This window comes from Lytechinus variegatus, chromosome 13 (assembly GCF_018143015.1).
Source record: "Lytechinus variegatus isolate NC3 chromosome 13, Lvar_3.0, whole genome shotgun sequence".
Classification (NCBI taxonomy): Eukaryota; Metazoa; Echinodermata; class Echinoidea; order Temnopleuroida; family Toxopneustidae; genus Lytechinus; species Lytechinus variegatus.
Genome location: NC_054752.1, coordinates 1,546,768 through 1,566,500, shown reverse-complemented (window position 1 = coordinate 1,566,500; position 19,733 = coordinate 1,546,768). Strand labels below are relative to the sequence as shown.

The 19,733-nt window shown below is 37.3% G+C and overlaps 1 protein-coding gene across 1 annotated transcript; it reads left to right on the top strand.

Moving 5' to 3' along the window:
• The first annotated feature begins 6,366 nt into the window (after positions 1 to 6,366).
• Positions 6,367 to 19,274, top strand: LOC121426164 (BRCA1-associated RING domain protein 1-like). The gene is made up of 9 exons (XM_041622354.1): positions 6,367 to 6,517; positions 10,280 to 10,336; positions 11,576 to 12,911; positions 13,805 to 13,885; positions 14,530 to 14,702; positions 15,416 to 15,579; positions 15,765 to 15,950; positions 16,269 to 16,390; positions 17,256 to 19,274. The coding sequence occupies exons 1-9, from the start codon at positions 6,369 to 6,371 to the stop codon at positions 17,595 to 17,597; spliced, it is 2,610 nt and encodes an 869-aa protein (XP_041478288.1). The 5' UTR covers positions 6,367 to 6,368; the 3' UTR covers positions 17,598 to 19,274.
• The last annotated feature ends 459 nt before the right edge of the window (positions 19,275 to 19,733 follow it).

Sequence of the window (19,733 nt, the reverse complement as noted above, 5' to 3'; positions counted from 1 at the left end):
ATGAGGACGTCGAATATTTCAGCAATCAAATAATGCGAGCGCGAAGCGCGAGCTGAAAAATGTTGACATTGCTACATAACGAATGGAATATTTTAATCATGAACAGGATAGCAATATAACTAAACAATTGATGCGAGCGGGAAAAAGTTAAGTTTTAGACCTAGAACGGGACACTCTATTCATGTTTTGTAAATCATGAAAGGGATGCGAAAGAGAGGATCTTCCTACATTAATAATGCCAGCACAAAGTGCGAGCTTAAAATATTTGATATTCCGATCTGAAAAAGCGGGTCAATTTCAGCTTTATATTTCAAACACTTTGTAAGAAAATTGTAAGGTGGATATAAATCGTACTTGATAAAGAGCTGACATTTTTCATTATTTTTGTTTGAGACGTATAGGACCGTGACAACCTTAGGACACGTTATCGTGCGAAAGCGCGAGATGAAACAAAAGGGACAATTTAATGTTTAAATTGTATATGATGCATAATGAGGATGCGGAATCAGATGATATTATTGCCTGAACAGTGTACATTTCAAGCACGTTTTTATTATGAAGAGGATGCATCAGTAATCAATTGATATATTTTTAACCATTAATGCAAGCGCAAATCGCGAGCCGAATTTTTTGATAAACTGTCATGAAAAGGGGATTTATAGTAGTTTGTTATATAATCAATATTAAGACATACATAACCCGCCAATCGAAATGCAAGTATGGCAGCCCTAGCTGTTACGTTTTGACAATCAGACCCGAAGAGGAATATTTTGATAACTTTATGGAATACATGAAAATAATAGGTACCTGATAAATAAAAATTCGCTAGCGCGCAGCGCGAGTTGAAAATGTTAATATTCAGACCATAAAACTAACATTTTTACAGAGCACTTTTAAAAGTCAATTTGTAAATCACACAGATTATTAATGAAAGTTTGATTTCCGAGGAGAAATATGTTTTGTATACTGACTTGCAAACTTGATATTTAAGCCTCCATGTTGAACAAGATATGTGAATCACTTAACAGGCAACGTGAGTACGAAGCGCGAGCGAAATTTTTATATACTAACGTGATTTTTTTTCCAAGTCTTCCTCTCATCTTATTTTATTCACTCGTCTTCCTCTTCTTCTTTTTTCTTTCTTTTTCCTCCATTTTTCTTTCTTTCCTTTTTCTTCTTTTTTTGCTCCGCCAATAGGGGGGGGGGGGCCCTTCGGGACCCACCTGGATCCGCATATGCTAAAGAAAATTTCCGCCTAATGACGAAACAATATTGTCCCATGCACCCCGAAAAAAACAAACTTGTGTAATCAGAGCTCTCTTTAGTGCCATGTTCAATCTATGCAGTGTTTATCAAAAAACGGGACAGATTTGAAAAATCTATAAAATTTTTGTTTCAAATTATGATCACTATATTTTGGTGTCAATATGTGCTCTGCCCGGGTGCTCTGTCTTATCCTTCAAATGCCATTAAAATAATTTAGTTTCGTTCATGCTTGAGCGAACACGGAATGTTTTTGTCTGGGGTTAAAAAGGAGGCTTGCGCCAAAACTGGCATAAAATGATAAATATGATAGTCGGACTTCTTGCTATTAGCAGACTTCCTCTTGACCTTTTCATTATCTTTGCCATAATTTTCGAATTATCCGGTCAAAATTCATTTCCAAATCTATTTATTTGCTTGAATATTTCTGCTGTTGGTCCTTTATGATATGTTCTCTTTTGGCATTGAATATAGGCAAGAATATAGGCGATGTATGTGATAGCGTGTTTTTTTATCCTTTCATTGTGCGCTACAAATGTTATGGTGCCTTTGAACATTAGCATACTGATGGATGGGGGCTCGGGGTGCTCACCCCCCCCCATTAATTAAAAAAAAATCATGACCAAGAATAAAAAATGCAAAGAAAAATAACAGAAAACATAGAAAACGAAATATGATATCATTTTCTGAATATTATTGATCACAAAATTTGATATTTTTAAAACACAACTTTTGAATACATTTCACCCGATCTGCCATATCTTGCTCCTTCAAAATTGACTCAATACACCATTGCAATTGAAAGACATGAGTTCTTTCCTGTTTGTCCTGTCACGAACATAATTTAACTTGGTGAAGGATTCAATAACCCCTTGAAAATGGATTCATGTCTTTTAAAGGTACCATAACATTTGTTTTACATAATAAAAGGATTTGAATAATTACAAATTCTCCAAAGCAATAATGTAAATCTTCTTACTTGGGTTGACAAAGAGTCTTCTTATCTTCTTTATGAAGGAAAATTCAAAGGTAAAAGAAGTTTAAATGAAAAACAGAATAATTCAGGTAAATGATTAAATTAGTAAATGAAATTTGACAGCATAATTTGAAAATTATGGCAAAGATAATGAAAAGATTAAGAGAAAGTCTGCTCATTGGCCATAAGTCTAATCATCAAATTCTCATCTCATTTTTGGCGCAAGCCTCGTTTTTAACCCCCTACAAAAACGCCCCGTGTTTGCTCAACCATGAACAATATTTATTTTTTTAAATGGCATTTGAAAGATAAGATCTAAGAGCATCTATTTACCTCAAAATATAGATATAATATTTTGAAACAAAATTTTTATAGACTTTTCAAAACTGTCCCGTTTGCGCGTTTCCGTTTTACACCCTGGCGAAGGCATTTTCCGGAAAAGTAGCCAAAAAGCGACTAGTGAAGAGTCTACACACGTCGCTGGTTGCATGCAGCGTGCGACACAGGCGAGTCCACCACCGCATGCAATTTGCACAGTTACTGATCAGAACACAGAGTTCCTCGGCACTAGCTTCAGAGAGAGCGGCAGTCAGGAGTGATATCCGAACATGCTTTTGCAGTCGCGTTGTTTATGAGTTTTTTTTTCTAAAAATAAATTATTAACTAAATGAATAGAATGACAGACAAAATCAAAATAAACAGATACTTATAATGGAAAGACAAATTGAAGTTTGATGGATTGATACACTTAGTAGCTGCCGAAAGATAGATATAGAAGACTGATAAATAGATAGAGACAAGATAGACAAATAGATAGATAGATAGAAATAGAGAGAGGGAGAGAGAGAGGTGGATAGATAGATAGAAAGAGAGAGAAAGGGGAGAGATGGATGAATAGATAGATAAATAGAGAGAGGGGGAGAGACAGAGAGGTCGATATATAGAGGGAGAGGGGAGAGAGAGAAAGAGAGAGAGATGTTATAGATAGAAATATGGACGGACAAAGAGGGAGAGAGAAAAAAGACAGACAGATGCTAGAGAAGGAGAGAGATAGAGAATTTGAGAGACAGATAATTAGATAGATAGAAAGATAAAGATGATGAGAGAGACAGAGAAGATAGACACATTAACAGATAGATAGATATAATTATAGAGAGAGAAATAGAGAAAGACAGACAGATGGATAGATAGAGGATTTGAGAGAGAGATAGATAGATGTTAGATAGATAAAGAGAGAGAGAGACAAAGAATATTAACAAATTAACAGATAGATAGATACTCTAGTTAAAAAAATAGATAAATAGAAAGATAGATAGAGAGAATGAGAGAAAGACAGACAGATGGATAGATAGAGGATTTGAGAGAGAGATAGATAGATGTTAGATAGATAAAGAGGGAGAGAGACAAAGAATATTAACAATTAACAGATAGATAGATACTCTAGTTAAAAAAATAGATAAATAGATAGATAGATAGAGAGAACGAGAGAAAGACAGACAGATGTATAGATAGATAGATAGATAGATAGATAGAGATATTAAATAGATAAAGAATGAGAGAGACAGAGAAGATTATTAACAAATTAACAGATAGTTAAAAAATAGATAAATAGATAGAGAGAAATAGAGAAAGACAGACAGATGGATAGATAGATAAGGAGAGATAGAGAGAATTTGAGAGATAGATAGATGTTAAATAGATAAAGAATGAGACGGAAGATTATCAACAAATTAACAGATAGATAGATACTGTAGTTACAAAAATAGATAGAAGATAGATAGATAGATGGGGGGAGAGAGAGAGAGAGAATTGAGAGATAAATAGATGTTAGATAGATAGATAAAGAATGAGAGAAACAGAGAAGATAACAGATACTGTAGTTTCATAGATATAAATAGATAGAAGAAAGACAGACAGATGGATAGAGAGAGAGAGAGAGAGCTGGAGAATTGGAGAGATAGATAGATGTCAGATAGATCAAGAATGAGAGAGAAGAGCGACTAATTAACAGATAGATAGGTTAAATAGGTAGGTAGAGAGAGAGAAATAGAGAAAGACAGATGGATGGATAGAGAGAGGTAGAGAATTTGAGATGTTAGATAAAGAATGAGAGAGACAGAGAAGATTATTAGATAGATAGATACTGCAGTTACATAGATAGATAGAGATAGAATTTGAGAGATATATAGACAGATAGAGAGAAAGACAGACATCAGCAAATCGGCAAGGCAAATGATCAAGGCAAACATTCAAGCTCAGCTGCATTTACGGTATGTTCTGCGGATAACTTCGGTGTGGACTTTGGATCGCGCGCCCAGCTGATAAAGTAAACAAACGTAGACGTAGACTCTTCACTAGTCGCTTTTTGGCTACTTTTCCGGAAAATGCCTTCGCCAGGGTGTAAAACGGAAACGCGCGTCCCGGCTTGGGGGTTACGCACTGTATATAGGGGTGTGATTTTAACACATCAGGGTGTGGTCCTATATTCACTGGTGTCAGTTTTAACAACACAGTTTTTACAGTGTGGGATTCCAGTCATGACCTCTCGCCAAGCCTATGTTGTTACCTAAACAGGTAGGCTGTGATTACATCATCAACAAAACTTTATCCAATCACAGCGAAGAAGATCACGTGACTGGTTGATTCGCCCGACCCGTACTCGTGTATGATAACAGAGGTTGGCGAGAGGTCATGGTTGGAATCAAGCCCATATAATGGGCAAGAAAAGGGCTGAATGGCCCCGCTGACTGGCCCGCGCTCTCCACTATCTTTTAGGCCTACCATACATTTACATAAACTAAAATAAATAAGTTCATATTCATCCTTAGTAGAATATGACCTTAAACATTAACCGCAGACATAATCTCTAAAGTATAGCTCGGTTTTTTTAAGTTAAGTTTTTATAATTTTTTCGCATAAACTGGACAAAAACAAAGCCAAAACGGTCTTTGCGAGATGACTTTCAACTAGCATATTCAACAAGCTGGGAGGAGAGTCGTGTGGGTCATAGTTCTGTGTACGTCCTATAGGCGACCCATGAAATAGGTGCACAGGAGGGGGGGACGTGTTCCCCCTTAAATTTTTAGTTATTTTATTTATTTTTTCTTTGCTTGTCAATTTTTTTTCCTGCGTCCTCCCTATAATATGTGGTTGATAACCTTTTTTTTTTGCTTGTCAAAAAATTGTGTGGTGGTCCCTTTAAAATTTTTGGCTTCCACCGCGGCCATGAACAGGCGACTCCTCCAAAAATGCGCCTTTAAAGTTTTTGACAGATAGCCAAATACAAATGCTGTATCATCATATTAGGCCCAGAGTATGGCTTAATGCATCATCTACCAATACACTCGGAACATAATTATTATTCGTATAAAGAATATATGATCAAGTCATCAAGATCAAACCCGCACGTTAGATGGGCATTCGCCAGATTAATGCATCTCCTTGGTTTAATTGAATATTAAGAAAGCTAGTGTCATATATTCGATGTGGAAAATTTTGCGATCTCTAACTACTGCTAAACCAGCCAATCAAGGTTGAATGTCATGAGTATTTTCCTAAATGTAATTTTCTTCAAACTTGCCGGAACCGCGCAATTCGACACCGAGGGAGGGGGATGGGTGGTCCCTTTACTCCGTAATATTTCAACCACTCCCCACCCCCACCCCCCCAAAAAAAATAATAATAATTGCCTTCATTTCGGAGTTATGGCGATTTGGTTGATCTTTTGTATATGTGTGTGTGTGTGGGGGGGGGGGGTGCTTGCAATTTTTTTCTGGAGACCAAATAGGGCCTATTCTTCATTTTTACTGATTTCAATATCTTCCCCTTACAATAAAAGAGTCATCTTTTTTATGCCTTTCATATATGTATTAATTAAGAATTTCATTGAAATAAAACATGAGTCACACTATTTACAAACGGATAACATTATTAAGACATTATTATGAAACACTGAGATAAGGGGGTGGTGGAGGGGGAAAAGGGAGAGTGAGAGAGTTGAGGGGCGGTCCCTCAGCTGCATGTCTAAATCTCTGACTCCGATTTTATCTTGAAAACATGTATTCCCAAATTGTCACGTCGGGGCTCTGTCGACAATCCTTTACGACCTCTACAGTTCAAATATTGTGCAATGCAGTGCGCGCGAGATTCGATCAACTTTCTTGACAAAACACCCGAAATTCATCCAGTTTGGGCAGATAGATTTCCCATAGAAGTCATGTTTTTGTCAACCAAAAGTGCACTTCAGCAGCTGGAAGTTTCCCTTCAATGTTCAGCATGGTAAGTATTCTTAATAGAATATCGTTGTCCTTTATTTGTAAGTTATAAAAGGACCTTTTCTCCCGCGCTGCCTGTGTAGATTCCGAACGAGTGACCCACGAATGGAAATTTATGTTAGTCACGAAATAGGTAGGCCTAAACCCTTAGGCATGTATGATGTAGCCTTGTAGGGCACTCCTAGTACCAATGAGGTCTAAACATTGGATGTATGAGATGAGAGAAAATGAAGGAAGGAAGAGAGAGAGAGAGAGAGAAAGAAAGAAAGAAAGAAAAGGAGAGAAAAAAAGGAAAGAGAATAATAAAGGCCAAATACAACACAAAATAAAAAACCAAAGAAATACTTACTTTACTTACTTTACTTTAAAGGGGAATCCAGCCTTGGCCATAAATGTTGTGTTGGGAAGAAGAAAAATAAATTAAGCAGAATGGCGAAAGTTTGAAAGAAATCGGACAAGCGATAAGAAAGTTATAGCTCATTTAAAATTGAGATCACTAATAGTATGGTCAGTTCTAGACAGCTGGCAGCCGTCTGTTTCGAGGAGTTTTTTAACATTTTTTTATTTTTTAATTTCTCCTCGTCCACAGACGGCTCGCTAGCGTGTCCCCGCCATTAGGGGAGGTACAACGCAAAATCCCCCCGGCGGGGCTCATCGATTTATTTATTAATTTCACAACGATATATAAAAAGAAACTTACCAAAATGCAGCTTGTTAATTCCTCTTGGCATTAATTGGCATTAAAGTGGTAAAACATCAATTCGAAAGGAACAAAAACAGTGACTTTCCTCGGCTGTCGTGTAGCTCCCAATTCACTCGTTCCTCCGAAGTCGATATTGTACACAAACATATGAGGTGGGATGAACTTCCGGGTCAACTGCTTATCGAAACCGTTGGCCAATCAGATCATCTCTTTTACGTCAGGCTTATGAATATTAATATTCTTTTCCTTTTCAACGTTTCCTCGCGCTCGCCAAGCTATATGTGTGACGTAAAGGTCATGGGGCGGAGTCTAACTTTCGTCGGCCACTTTTTCATGAATAATTCATTACCAAGATGGCTGCCCACTCGAGTCGCAAGTGTCAACTTTTAGAGACAATCCTCTGAATGCCAGTTTCAAAGCGGGAATTTAGGGTAAGAAACTGTCGTTACTTAAACATTATCACCTAAAGGTGCATATGAATGCACTGTTTGTGTAAAATATCACGGTATTGAGGAGAAAAACGAGAAATTAGCCGTGGCCATTGATCCCCCGTACAGACGACGGTTAAACTTCGGTCTATGTATTTGGTGAGTGAAGCCAACGAAGTTCAGCTGAACAACCAACAAAACAGAGACCGAAGCTTTTGGTCTAGGTCAGTTCCCCCATGTCTGCGCGGTCTCCCAAGTCTGCGCACCCGCGTATCTGCGCGATTCTAGTTAAAGAAGATACGCAACGAGCACGAACTTTACGAATGCAATACATAGGCAGGTATTCATTAAAAAATCCGACTCAAAATGGTGGAAAAATAATGAATTCAGGGCATTTCATGTGACAGCCTCATAAATGCAGCCTTTGTCATCAAAATCCCCGAAACGTGTGCAAAGTGAATGAGTGCGCAGACATGGGGTACCATTGTTTTTTTCAATCTGAAAATGACTGCCCGCAGTTTTTTCAAGAAAATCCTATATTTTCTTTCATTTTTTAATGAGAAATTTGGTACACTTACTCTTAATAATATAAGGAACATTATCAACTCAAAGATTTTGTGTAATAAGAAAAAAATCATGTTAAATCTGAACTCAAATTGTTAGGTGCGCAGACTTGGGGCCCACCATCATATGTAGATTTCAAATTGGCAACTGGGTAAGTAAATTATGACAAGGGGCAAGGACAACTTTCCCATAGGCCATGTACTTTATTATCAGGGATTTGTGGTTTTCTCCTAAGTACCTATCCCCCTGGGGCAGTAATCTAAATATAATCCTGGTAGTATATTGTTTTATGTCCTCATGAAAGAAAAATATAATTTGAAATAAAACTTTTGGGAAAAATGGTATTTTAGCCATAATATGTATTGGAGTACATGGAAGAGTAGTCCTTGCCTTACATCACTATGACATCCCATATGCGGCCAATTTGAAGTCTCCATGGGTATAGTGATTACCAATATTTACAACTTTTAAAAATTCATAACTTTCTTGTTGTTTGTCCAATATTGTTCAAACTTTCACCTTTTAACTTGTCTGATTTTTCTTTTTCTTATAAAAACAAGTCTTTATTTGGGTTGGATTCCCCTTTAAGTCCTCGATGCTGTAGGCTTGAGTTGAGTGCCTGTTCATCGATCGGAGTATCTCCTCTGGTGGTTGTACAGTATCCATGATATTAATATAATTAAAACAAAATATATATACCAGTACTTAAGACTAGAAAGGACTGACAGAAGTGTGTACATGTATGCTAGAAACCATGGAAAAACAATACTGCCTACACTGGCTTATAGAGCAAATCATAATTCCTTGACCAGTGCCTATCTAGATGAATTTTGAAGGAGTTGACTGAAGAGGCTGAAATAACACTGTCAGGAAGACTATTCCACACATCTACAACCCTGTTACTGAAAAATTACTTTCTAATATCAAGCCTAGAATGCATGCGAGAATCATCCCAAAATCGGTGGCACATTCAAAAACAGAGAAAAGGAGTGACATTACTTTTTTAATGTTATGTCTAGTAAATCTATCACAAAATTGATATTTGTAATGAAAGTGACAAAAGTCTTTTGCTTGCTTGCCTCTTTATCTGGCAGGCGCGTGGCCAGGGGGCAGTGCCCCCCCCCAAAAAAAAAAATAAATAAATAAAGGGTAAAAAAGAGAAAAGACAAAAGCGAAATGAGAAAAGGGAGGGTGTATGTTTTTTGTTCTTTTTTTGTCAAAAGAATAAAAACCTTAACGAAAGAATAGAATGGAGAGAATATAATCCCCTCACTGAAAAATGAAAAGGACTTGGGAATAATTTTTGACCCATCTCTATCTTTTGCTGACAATGTAGCTGACGTGGTCAAGAGAGCCAATATCAAATTTGGAATCATTAAGAAGTCTTTTTCAAGTCTGAATGAGAGATGTTGGCTCAAGCTCTATAAAACTATTGTCAGACCGACATTAGAGTACTGTAACTCAAGTCTGGTTTCCCAATCGTAAGAAGGATGAAGACCTACTTGAGAAAGTTCAGCAAAGGGCAACAAGGCAACTTTCCCATCTTCGAAATCTGGAATATCCGACTGGTTGAAAGCCCTTTGACTACAAACCTTGGCATACAGAAGACAAAGGGCAGAATTTATCCAGATCTTCAAGATTATGAGAGGGATAGACAATGTTGATGCTGATCTGTTCTTTGAACGAATCCATGACTCTCGTACAAGAGAGTACATTTTTGTACATAGCATGAAACTAAGGAAACAGAGATGCAGAGTACAAATTATGAAAACAAGTTTCTTGCCAGACCGATCTCATGTACATGTAGATCTCTCGATCCATTCGTAAACACCACAAATACAATAGGCTTAACAATTCAACCACTTCATTATAAAGTAGCTTTGTTAAGCGATGTTACAAAATGCTGTTTTGAAGAACAATTTATAGATAAGAATTATTATTTGATAATTCATAAAATTTAAAACTTGAATATAAATATTAATTATTGTATTAATAATTAGTAGTACTTCATTTCGATTTATTTTTTATGCAACTAAAAAGATGATACAATTATTCATTTTATCTTGTCTAGTCACAAACTTCTTACAGAGCCATGCACCCTGGGAAACTGTACTCATCTTATTTGCAAGTAAGTTCTTACTAGTTTACATTGTAGAGATGTACACTGTAGATTTACATACATGTAGTTGTCTCTCTATATGTTTGTGTATTGACTATATCCATCTGTTAAAGATAAGTTCATGCTAACAATATGATGGGTTTTAATGGAGACTTAAAGGCCCGAATTCACAAAGGTGGTTTTGAAAACTCAAAGTTGAGTCCATGGTTTATGCAGATTTCCTATATAAATTACGGGTAATTTAGCGCGCATCAGGCGTGTGTATAAAAAATATTCAATGCTGATGTACGCTTTTGTCACAATGCACCAAATTGACACCTGTTGCCTTGGATATCCACGCTACTTTATTCATCAGTCCACTCTTCCAACAGTTGACTTGTTAATAAAATAGCATAACTTGGTGCACTGTGACAAAAGCGCGCATCAGCATTTGTATACACGTGCCAGATACTCGCTAAATTAAGCGTAATTCATACCCGAAATCTGCATAAACCATGGACAAATCGTAGGTTTTCAACCACCTTTGTGAATTTGGGCCAGTGTTATTGATTAGGCAGGGGGTTTATGAAATCCATCAAAGAATAAGACAGTCAAAATTGTTAAGTTTTCACCTTAAAGATTTGACTCACATTTGGCTATCCATACTTAAACCACAACTTTATACAGTGTTTACATGTAGATTGGCTTCAGTTTAGAATATGTGTCTGTGGCCCGTATTCTGAAGTCAGGTTTAACTTATATACTCAGGTTTTTTAGTTGTGGTTTAAGTATGGATAGCCAATTGTTACTTAAATCACTAACAGTAAAGATATCATATTTCAGCTCATTTGGCTCTCAAATCATGCATAATTGTCTTCACCATCGATGAATCAGGAAAGAGCACAGTAAACATAAGAAACATACAACTTAATGAAAATTTTGGCACTTTTGGCTTCCCATAATTTTAGCAGAGTTAGACCATGGTCAAGTTAACCAGACTTCAGAATGTGGGCCTATGTGTCTATAATGCACACCATTCTTCATTGAGAAAATCATTTTTATACTCTCACTCTCTCTCTCTCTATCCTCCACTCAACCATTCTGATCAATATTTTAGACAGTCATGTAGTAATGTATGGTGTGTGCATTTTAGTGTATTTTGGAAAAAAGTTATGGAGGAAATCGTGGAGCTATACGTACATACCAATACATATAGACTGCATACTGAGAGTTTTGTGTTGCCAATTATCTCACTTATTTCTCTTGTAGGGCTTGTGCAGGAAATTACCAAGGCAATGCTTGCCCTACCTGTCAGGCCCCAGCATGGGTAAAGGACTTGCAGGTCAAGAGAGAATTGGGGATGGTGGTCCGTCTCTGTCGAAGACTCCAACGACTGATCAACAACGACCCTGAACAAGTAGATAGTGCCAGCATAGATCTGAGCGAAGACACTGGTCCTGTTCGGACAGGGGAAGGTGGGAGCAGTTTGGGAAAGGATGATGAAGATTCCTGTGTGAATGAGGCCTCAGAGATTGCTGATGATTCTGAAACAGAGCCAATGTCTATCTCTGAATCAGACACAGATTTTCACAAACACAGGGAGATTGTCCGCAAGGCCCTTCGCTCTGTTCAGGGGTCAGACACAGACTCCTTATCCGGGATGGAAAGAGAGAAAGCCGGCAGTCAAATTGGCAAGAAGAGAGGAAGGGTCCTGCAGAATGCGAGGAAGAAGTCAGATGGGGATCCAGATTTGATGAAGCATGGTATAAAGACACAAGGAAATCATAAACCTGATAACAAAGGAAGTGGTGAGTCAAGCAAGAAAGCTTCAGTCAACAGACAGAGAAACCAGAAGCCCAATGATGAAAACAACCCTTTGTCAGTGTATGAATTCCAGGCCTCGCCTCCACATCCAAAGACACGCAAAGCAAAACTGCAGGTCATTCAACAGACCAAACGGGAGGCACGACTGAGGAAAGTGGCTGCAGCAAACAAGAAATGGGACTCTGTGTCCAGTGTCACAGGATCAAAAAAGGAAGGTAGAAAGCATGTTTCTTTCTCCGATGATAGTTTGAAATCAGGATCAAGTAGTGCTGAGGATGCGAGTAAACGTGATGTCAAGACATCCAAAGCAAAGACCAAACCTGTTGCAAAGACTGCAGTTTCTCCTGAAGATGGTATTAGGATGAAGGGCAAGTCTGTCAAAGACAAAGAGAAGACATCACCTGTTGTCTCCAAGCTTCAGAATCAGAAAGTAAAAAAGTCAAGGGTTCAGATCACAGAGTCCTTGCCTGATGATGCATCCAATGTGACACCGGAATGTAGTCCAAGTGTGCCACGAGCTGGCCAGAAAAGAAGATCACCATCTTCAACAGTTTCAGTCACAGTAAAACCTTCCACCCCAGACAGTGCTGGCAAGAGAAAGAAAACGGTGAAAGAGCATACTCCAGAGACTCCTACCACCAGCAGCAGAACAGGTCAAAAGAAGAGACTTTCAGGAGGAAGGACTTCATTGAGCCCAAATTCATCGTATAGTTCACCAAAGACTGCAGTGATGAAGAGAAACAAGAGAGGGGAGACTCCACTGCATGTAGCATGTATTAAAGTAAGTCTTTCATATTTTGGGGAGTGTTTTTACAACATTTTCATCTAAAGTTATCAGATCTGACAGCTTTTCTTGATTTTGATTGACTGAAAAGCATTGTTACTGTGACAACTGTCGGATGAAACTAGACTTGTCGGATTAAACGTCTGACATGTCCTATCATGATATACTGGCATAGGATTTTATGTAATTACAGTGTTTTACGTTGTTTTGTCTAAAATCTTAAAGTATTCAAAAGAGACTGGATTGATTACTGATTCTTTGATGTATCAATAAAATTTTTGGAGAGGTTTAAATACTTTCTTCTACTATATCCTCTTACTCTTGAGAATTTCATCCCTTTTGCATGGCTATTGATATACTAAGGGCAAACTTCTTAAATCCTACAGGGTTCATTCCGTTTGATATCATAGTGCAAATAGGGGAATGGTTAGACTGATTGCAGCTATATTCTAAGGTCAAAATGAGATGGTTGTCAAGGCCAATCAGAAAGGCATCCTCAGTCATGGGTTTACAGGTTTAGTCACCTTTCATTATTTACAATGCAATTAACCCCTTAGGGCCAAAAGCACTTGTAATGAATTAGAGTATGTGCAATCATGTAATCTTAAATCTAAAATGTCTGAAAGAGATTGGTTGTAATGCTTTTCTGAAGTAATAATGAAGACTGTCTAATTGGAAGTGGCAAGTCACTCATGTGTATTGAAGCAGACACAGTAAAAATTCTATTTTCTGTTGATGTATGAGTTACTGAATATGTGACACATAGATGTTCACCAGCTGACATACATATAAGTGTTGTGATGGTGTATACAGAGTCAAAGAGTGACTTGAGATACATTCTTTTGTATATGATTTGTTTTTATTTTCTTTTGCTCTTGAAACCTACCTAGGGTGATGAGAATGAGGTCAAGTCTCTCTTGGAGCAAGGAGCTGATCCTAACTCAAAGGACAATGCAGGATGGACTCCTCTGGTGAGAGATATAGTACACACACTAACAATTTAATAACAAACACGTACTAAGAACCTTGCTTTAGCATTATTCTACAGTTAATGATTAAGTGTAGTTTACAAAGCAAATATCACTCTTTAATAGTGATGTAACATTCTCAGTGGGACGGACGTTGGGGTGTTGTGGTCCACTGGTTAAGACTCATCTTTCAATCTTAAGGAAGTGGGTTCGATTCCAAGCCCTGGCATGTTTTCCTTCAACAAGAAATTTATCCACATTGTGCAGCACTCATCCCAGGTGAGGCAAATGGGTACCGGCAGGAAGTCCTCAAAAAGCAGTATGCAACCGGAATTGGTAATCTAGCTTAGCCAGAGGGAATATATAATTTTAAATTATTGTCCATTGCATCTCTGTTGTAAAAAAATATATATTTTTTTTACAACAGAGATGCAATGGACAATAATTTAAAATAGTGATCAATAAAAATGAATAATATAGGACTTGTATAGTGCACATATCCATCTTGCTAGGTGCTCAAGGCGCTCCTATATTCCCTCTGGCTAAGCTAGATTACCAATTCCGGTTGCATACTGCTTTAAAAAAATATATATTTTTTTTCACTTGCAACCAGAAAATAACAATCAAACAAATCAATCTCTCCTCAGCATGAAGCCTGCAACCACGGTCATACATCCTTACTAGGTCTTCTCCTAGATCACAACGCTCTGATCAACGCACCTGGATTTGAGCATGACACGCCCCTTCATGATGCAGTCAATAACAACAGGATACCAGTCATCAAATACCTCAGGGAAAGAGGAGCTTCGCTAGAAACAAGGTAAGGCGCGCTCTATTTCATTTTCACTGTACTCTAGCTCTTTATCGTAATGCAGAGCAGCCAATAGACCTTATGCATAATCTCATTGCGCGCCCCCCCCCCCCCTTCTTAGTTCTTCCTGTTCCAATTGGAGCATTGGGCAGCAACAGAGAATTTCCAACTTTGGCGGTCTTCTGCTAAAGCCTTCACCTCTTGCCAGCAAAGCCTCATTTCCTGGAGTTCTTTGGTTACCGTCCTCCAGGTAGTAAGTGGCCTTCACCTACCCCAATCGGGAGTCCACTCGAGCTCTTTTTAAGTGTCTAACTTCAGGCATACTAAGAGTGTGACCCAGGATCTTTAGTCGCCTTTCTTTCACTGTTAGGCTGAGTTTCCTTTGTTTTTATATCCATAGGACTTCCTCATTTGTTATCTTGTCTTCCCAGTTGATACCCATAATTTTTCGCAAACATCTGTGATGAAAGACATCAAGTTTGTGTGCTGACCCCTCAGTCATCTTCCATGTCTCGGCATAAATGGCAACTGTGGTAACTAGAGATGTTAGGTCTATGTTAGGAAAAATCAGTATACAGAAATAGGAAATGACATACAAAAGATTTTGCCTTGGAGATCCTATGGAAGCACCAAGAGATTATAAGTTTAAGAACTTTTAAAGCAATGTGTATGGTCATTTGCATTGAAACATGGTTTCCTGTTCTTGTTTTTTTTTAATCAAGGAACATTCATGGTCAAACACCGCTGGACTTACCCGCTGCTCCAGCCATTAAGGAAGCTCTTCTTACCAAACCCCTATTAGAGGTCACCAATTCACCTGTCTCTACCCCAGTTACCGCCCCATCACAACACCTACAAGATAGACAGGTGGTTCTACTTGGAACAGGTATGGATAAAGTCATAGGTGTGTTTTGAGTGAGCGAGGGAGGGAGTAGTGTTCCATGAATGTCATTCCTGTTATTAATGTACTTGTTAGAACTGTTTATAATGTCCTTCCAACTTTTTATAAATTAAAACCTAGGTTTATTTGTCTGAATACCGCACAGTGTTGTTATTCTCATTATTATACAGGCCTAAAGCCCAAGGAGAAGACTTCCCTGATTACTTGCAGTGATATCCTTGAAGGAAGAGTAGTTGATGAGTTCAGTCCTGATGTTACCCATCTTGTAGCAGCATGTGAGGAGGATGGTAGATGTCTACGAACCATGAAATACATGCAGGCAGTACTAGCAGGAAGATGGGTGGTGTCTTCAAAATGTAAGTCATTTTAATTCTATGCTGCATATGATATAAAACATAAATGCCATGGGGCCGTTTTATAAAGCTGTTTGTACATTTGTAATTTGTAATATCATGCAGTTAATTTGAACCTCAAATAAAAAACATAGTTTTCATTCACATTTTCGAAAAATGGGTAAAATGCAATTTGCTCTGAATCTGATTGTGGACCAGTCATTAAGTGTGCGGTGGCCCTTAGTAATATTTTTCAGATCTGGCTATTGTGGAGGCATAATTTTGTACTGCACATAGATCTAGTCTAGTGTTAGTTTGCATTTGTCTTCTTCTCTGTTGCAGGGATTTCAGAATGCATCAAACATGAAGAGAGAGTAGAAGAGATAGAGTTTGAGATTCCAGGAACATCCTCTGATCCTGATAGCAACACACCTAGGAGAGGACGGGAAAATGTCCAAAAACAGGTACGTTTCAGAAACTAGGTGCTCTATGTTTGCAGCAGTTTATATGTGCAGTCTACGTGTAAGGCCGGCCTTTCATCAAACTGGGTGTTCTTTGTTAGTCCACAGGCTGGTTTCATAAAACTTTATATAGCACATTTACAATAACAGTTAAAAGCTACTGAAATCATTCAATCTGATTGGCTGATAGTCAATTTGTGATAAAAATTGTGCATTGTTGTTGTGACACGTCTTTATGAAATTGGACCCTGATTATGCTTAACATGTGTTATGAGTTGAAACATATTTCTGTGGTCACAAGGTCACTTAATTGCACTCAATTTGATTTAATTTATTGAAAGTGCATTTTGGCCTAATGGGAAGACAGAGTAATACTAATGATACTATTTGGATGCATCAGAGACAGGCAAATTTTTTTTTCTGGGGTTTATTTTTCACAACTGACTGCCTAAATCAGCAACATTTGATAAGCATTAACATTGCAATGAATGGAGATTTTCAGTGCTCCCTTTTTTTTAGTGTCCAGGGCTCTTGAGCATTTCAGCAATTAAATCGCCCCGGCCCCCGTCTGATTTTTTCCCTGATCCGACAATGAATTAACTATACTGCGTCAAGCTTTGCAATCTGACTTGAGAGTTTTAATGGACATTTGATTACGGTGGTGGACCGTGGAGATGGCTTGAAGATCTCCATAAATCTTCCTATGATAATAATAATCATAGATTTGATAGGTAAAGTTACCTATAATTTTCTTTTCTTATTTTCTCCTGTAATTCTATATGAATTATGTGAAGACCATTACAAGTGATGAATTAGCACGCTTTCTTTTTGAAAGTTATCAATTTTTGTTTTTTTTCCTTTATTATAGTTTCCGGGATTGTTCAACGGCTGTCACTTCTTTTTGAAGGGCTCCTTCAAGCATCCAACACCCCTCAAACCAGAACTCATTCAACTCATCAAATTAGGAGGAGGTACCATCCTCCAACGTCATCCCAAACCTGATGATGATGTCATACAGGTCTCAACGGTCGTTCCTTATCACGCAAGGCCAAACTCCCAGTATGCATCCTGTTCGTATTACATCGTTTATGACCATCTAGGGAAGAAGCCGCCACCGAGTGTCAGAACACAGAAAGTCTGCACTGTACCAGTATATTGGCTGTTGGACTGTGTGTCTCAGTTCACCATATTAGATCCCCCAAAAGAATGAACTTGGAAACCAGCTTTTAATCCTTTGACAGCATCAAATGTTATCAGGCCAGGGGCCTTTTGCAGAAAGAGTTGCAACTAAAATGCAACTAAAAACTAAATGCGAACTAAAAAAGTATAATTATTATTAAGAACCTTGCGCAACGTGATTTTCAGCCAATAAAGCACCAGTATTCGGGACTTGCGCTTGACATTCTGACTTGTGTTTAAACGCAACTCTTTCTGCAACAGGCCCCTGGAAAGGCCTCAAATCCAAATTTTGAAAAAATTGTGAAATTTTCACAAGGTCAATTTACTTATGTATTATTTGAGAATAGTATTTCAGTATTATTGAACTTTTTAATGCTTTAGACAGTCTTGAAGATATCTTCCAGTCTATCTTCGAAATGTGTGAGAAAGCCTGTACCATAAAGCTCTGCGATTAATCATACTGTTGATTTGTATGCTAGATAATTGTAATTGAGTGTGAAAATAGGCCTTACGATCACTCACTATTCAAAGCTTCATGTAACTTGAACTTGACATCATTCATACCATCCACTGGACATTCCTACAGGTCATGAAAACCCTCAGTCAAATATTGTATTTTAGAATAGAAGAAAGGATGGTCATTCTAGAATTATTGATGATAAAAAACTCATGAACAGCATACATGTATAATACATGTAAAAATATATCATGTTACTATACCTCTTGTTATGCATATACATTGCGTAAAGAAACATGCAATTACAAGTTATTTTTGCCAATGGTTGTGAAAGAAATTTAGCCTGTTCATATTATATTTGAAACTATAATTTCAAAGACTTGTTTCTCTATCGGTTTCTCCTATTTTTTTTTTTTTTTTTTACTTTAATATCTTATTCATTTTAAGTTTTAATCTACCCAAGTGCCAATATTGTTTTGCTTTTGATTTTAAGGATGTGGGTTTTTTTTTCATATTCTTTAGGAATACAAGGAAAAGATGACAATCCGTCAAAGATGTTGCTTTTAAGTTGACAAAACCAAGGATTTCTAGATTTTCTAAAAAGAAAATAGAGATATTTGTATCAAATTATTACATTCTGCCACCTGCTTGAAAGTTGAGTTTTTCATACAAGAGAGGGAACAGGTATTTGATCATGATTTATTTTGAAGTCAATGTCATTTAAGTGGAAAAGAAGACAGTACAGCTGTCATATTTTGGTGATCAATTTGTTTTTAGTTGGAATTTTTTATACTTTGTTATACATTGATAAGCACAAAAATGAATTTTAGGTGAAATTGTGCATTTCAGACTTTGTCATGTTATAGCTGTTAAAGGCCTTAAAACATTTTGTTACCCGTGCGGAGCATTGTGGCCTAGTGGATTGGACTTCAGACTCAACAGAGGGTTGTAGGTTCAAATCCTAGCCATGGTGTAGTTTCCTTCAGCAAGAAATTGATCTGCAATGTACATGTACTGCACTCAAGAGGTGAATGGGTACCTTGCAGGAATTCATTCCTTGAAATGAGTGTGCATTTCAAATAATTATGGCCGCCAAGCTAAAGCAGGGGTAATGATATCCAAGTTATTTGGAAGCGCAAAGAGACATTATAAAATCATGTGATATGTACTATACAAGAACTGTTTATTATTGTATTTCACCCTGTATGCACATATGTATACAAAGCTATGTTTAATAATCAGAATTTTATTCATCAGATCTTGATTCACTGTGCTCATTTGTTTTGTGTTTGTTGATGTGTGACTGTGTAAACATTTGGTGCAACAATATTTTTAGGCTGTCATATTCAATCAAACATTAAAGGGATGGTCCGGGCTGAAATATTTATATCTTAATACATAGAGTAGAATTCACTGAGTAAACGCCGAAAATTTCATCAAAATCGGATAACAAATAATAAAGTTATTGAAGTTTAAAGTTTAGCAATATTTTGTGAAACAGTCGTCATGAATATTCATTAGGTGTGAATGACATGTCTCCCTTATAATGAAATAAGTTGTAGCAATAAACATCCAATGCACTAAATCAGTTGTCAATCCAATTTTTCTAGTTCTTGGAGGAAAAAAATTGAATAAACCTAATTTCATATAATAAAATACAAAAGAACAAGTGGAGATGTGACATCGTCAGCCCACCTAATGAATATTCAT

Bases quoted from the DNA above. Each gene is read 5' to 3' on its own strand.
- LOC121426164 (XM_041622354.1), top strand. From the start codon at position 6,369: ATGCAGTGCGCGCGAGATTCGATCAACTTTCTTGACAAAACACCCGAA. The intron at 15,580-15,764 runs GTATGGATAAAG...ATTATTATACAG, and splicing joins GGTGGTTCTACTTGGAACAG to GCCTAAAGCCCAAGGAGAAG. The intron at 15,951-16,268 runs GTAAGTCATTTT...TCTCTGTTGCAG, and splicing joins ATGGGTGGTGTCTTCAAAAT to GGATTTCAGAATGCATCAAA.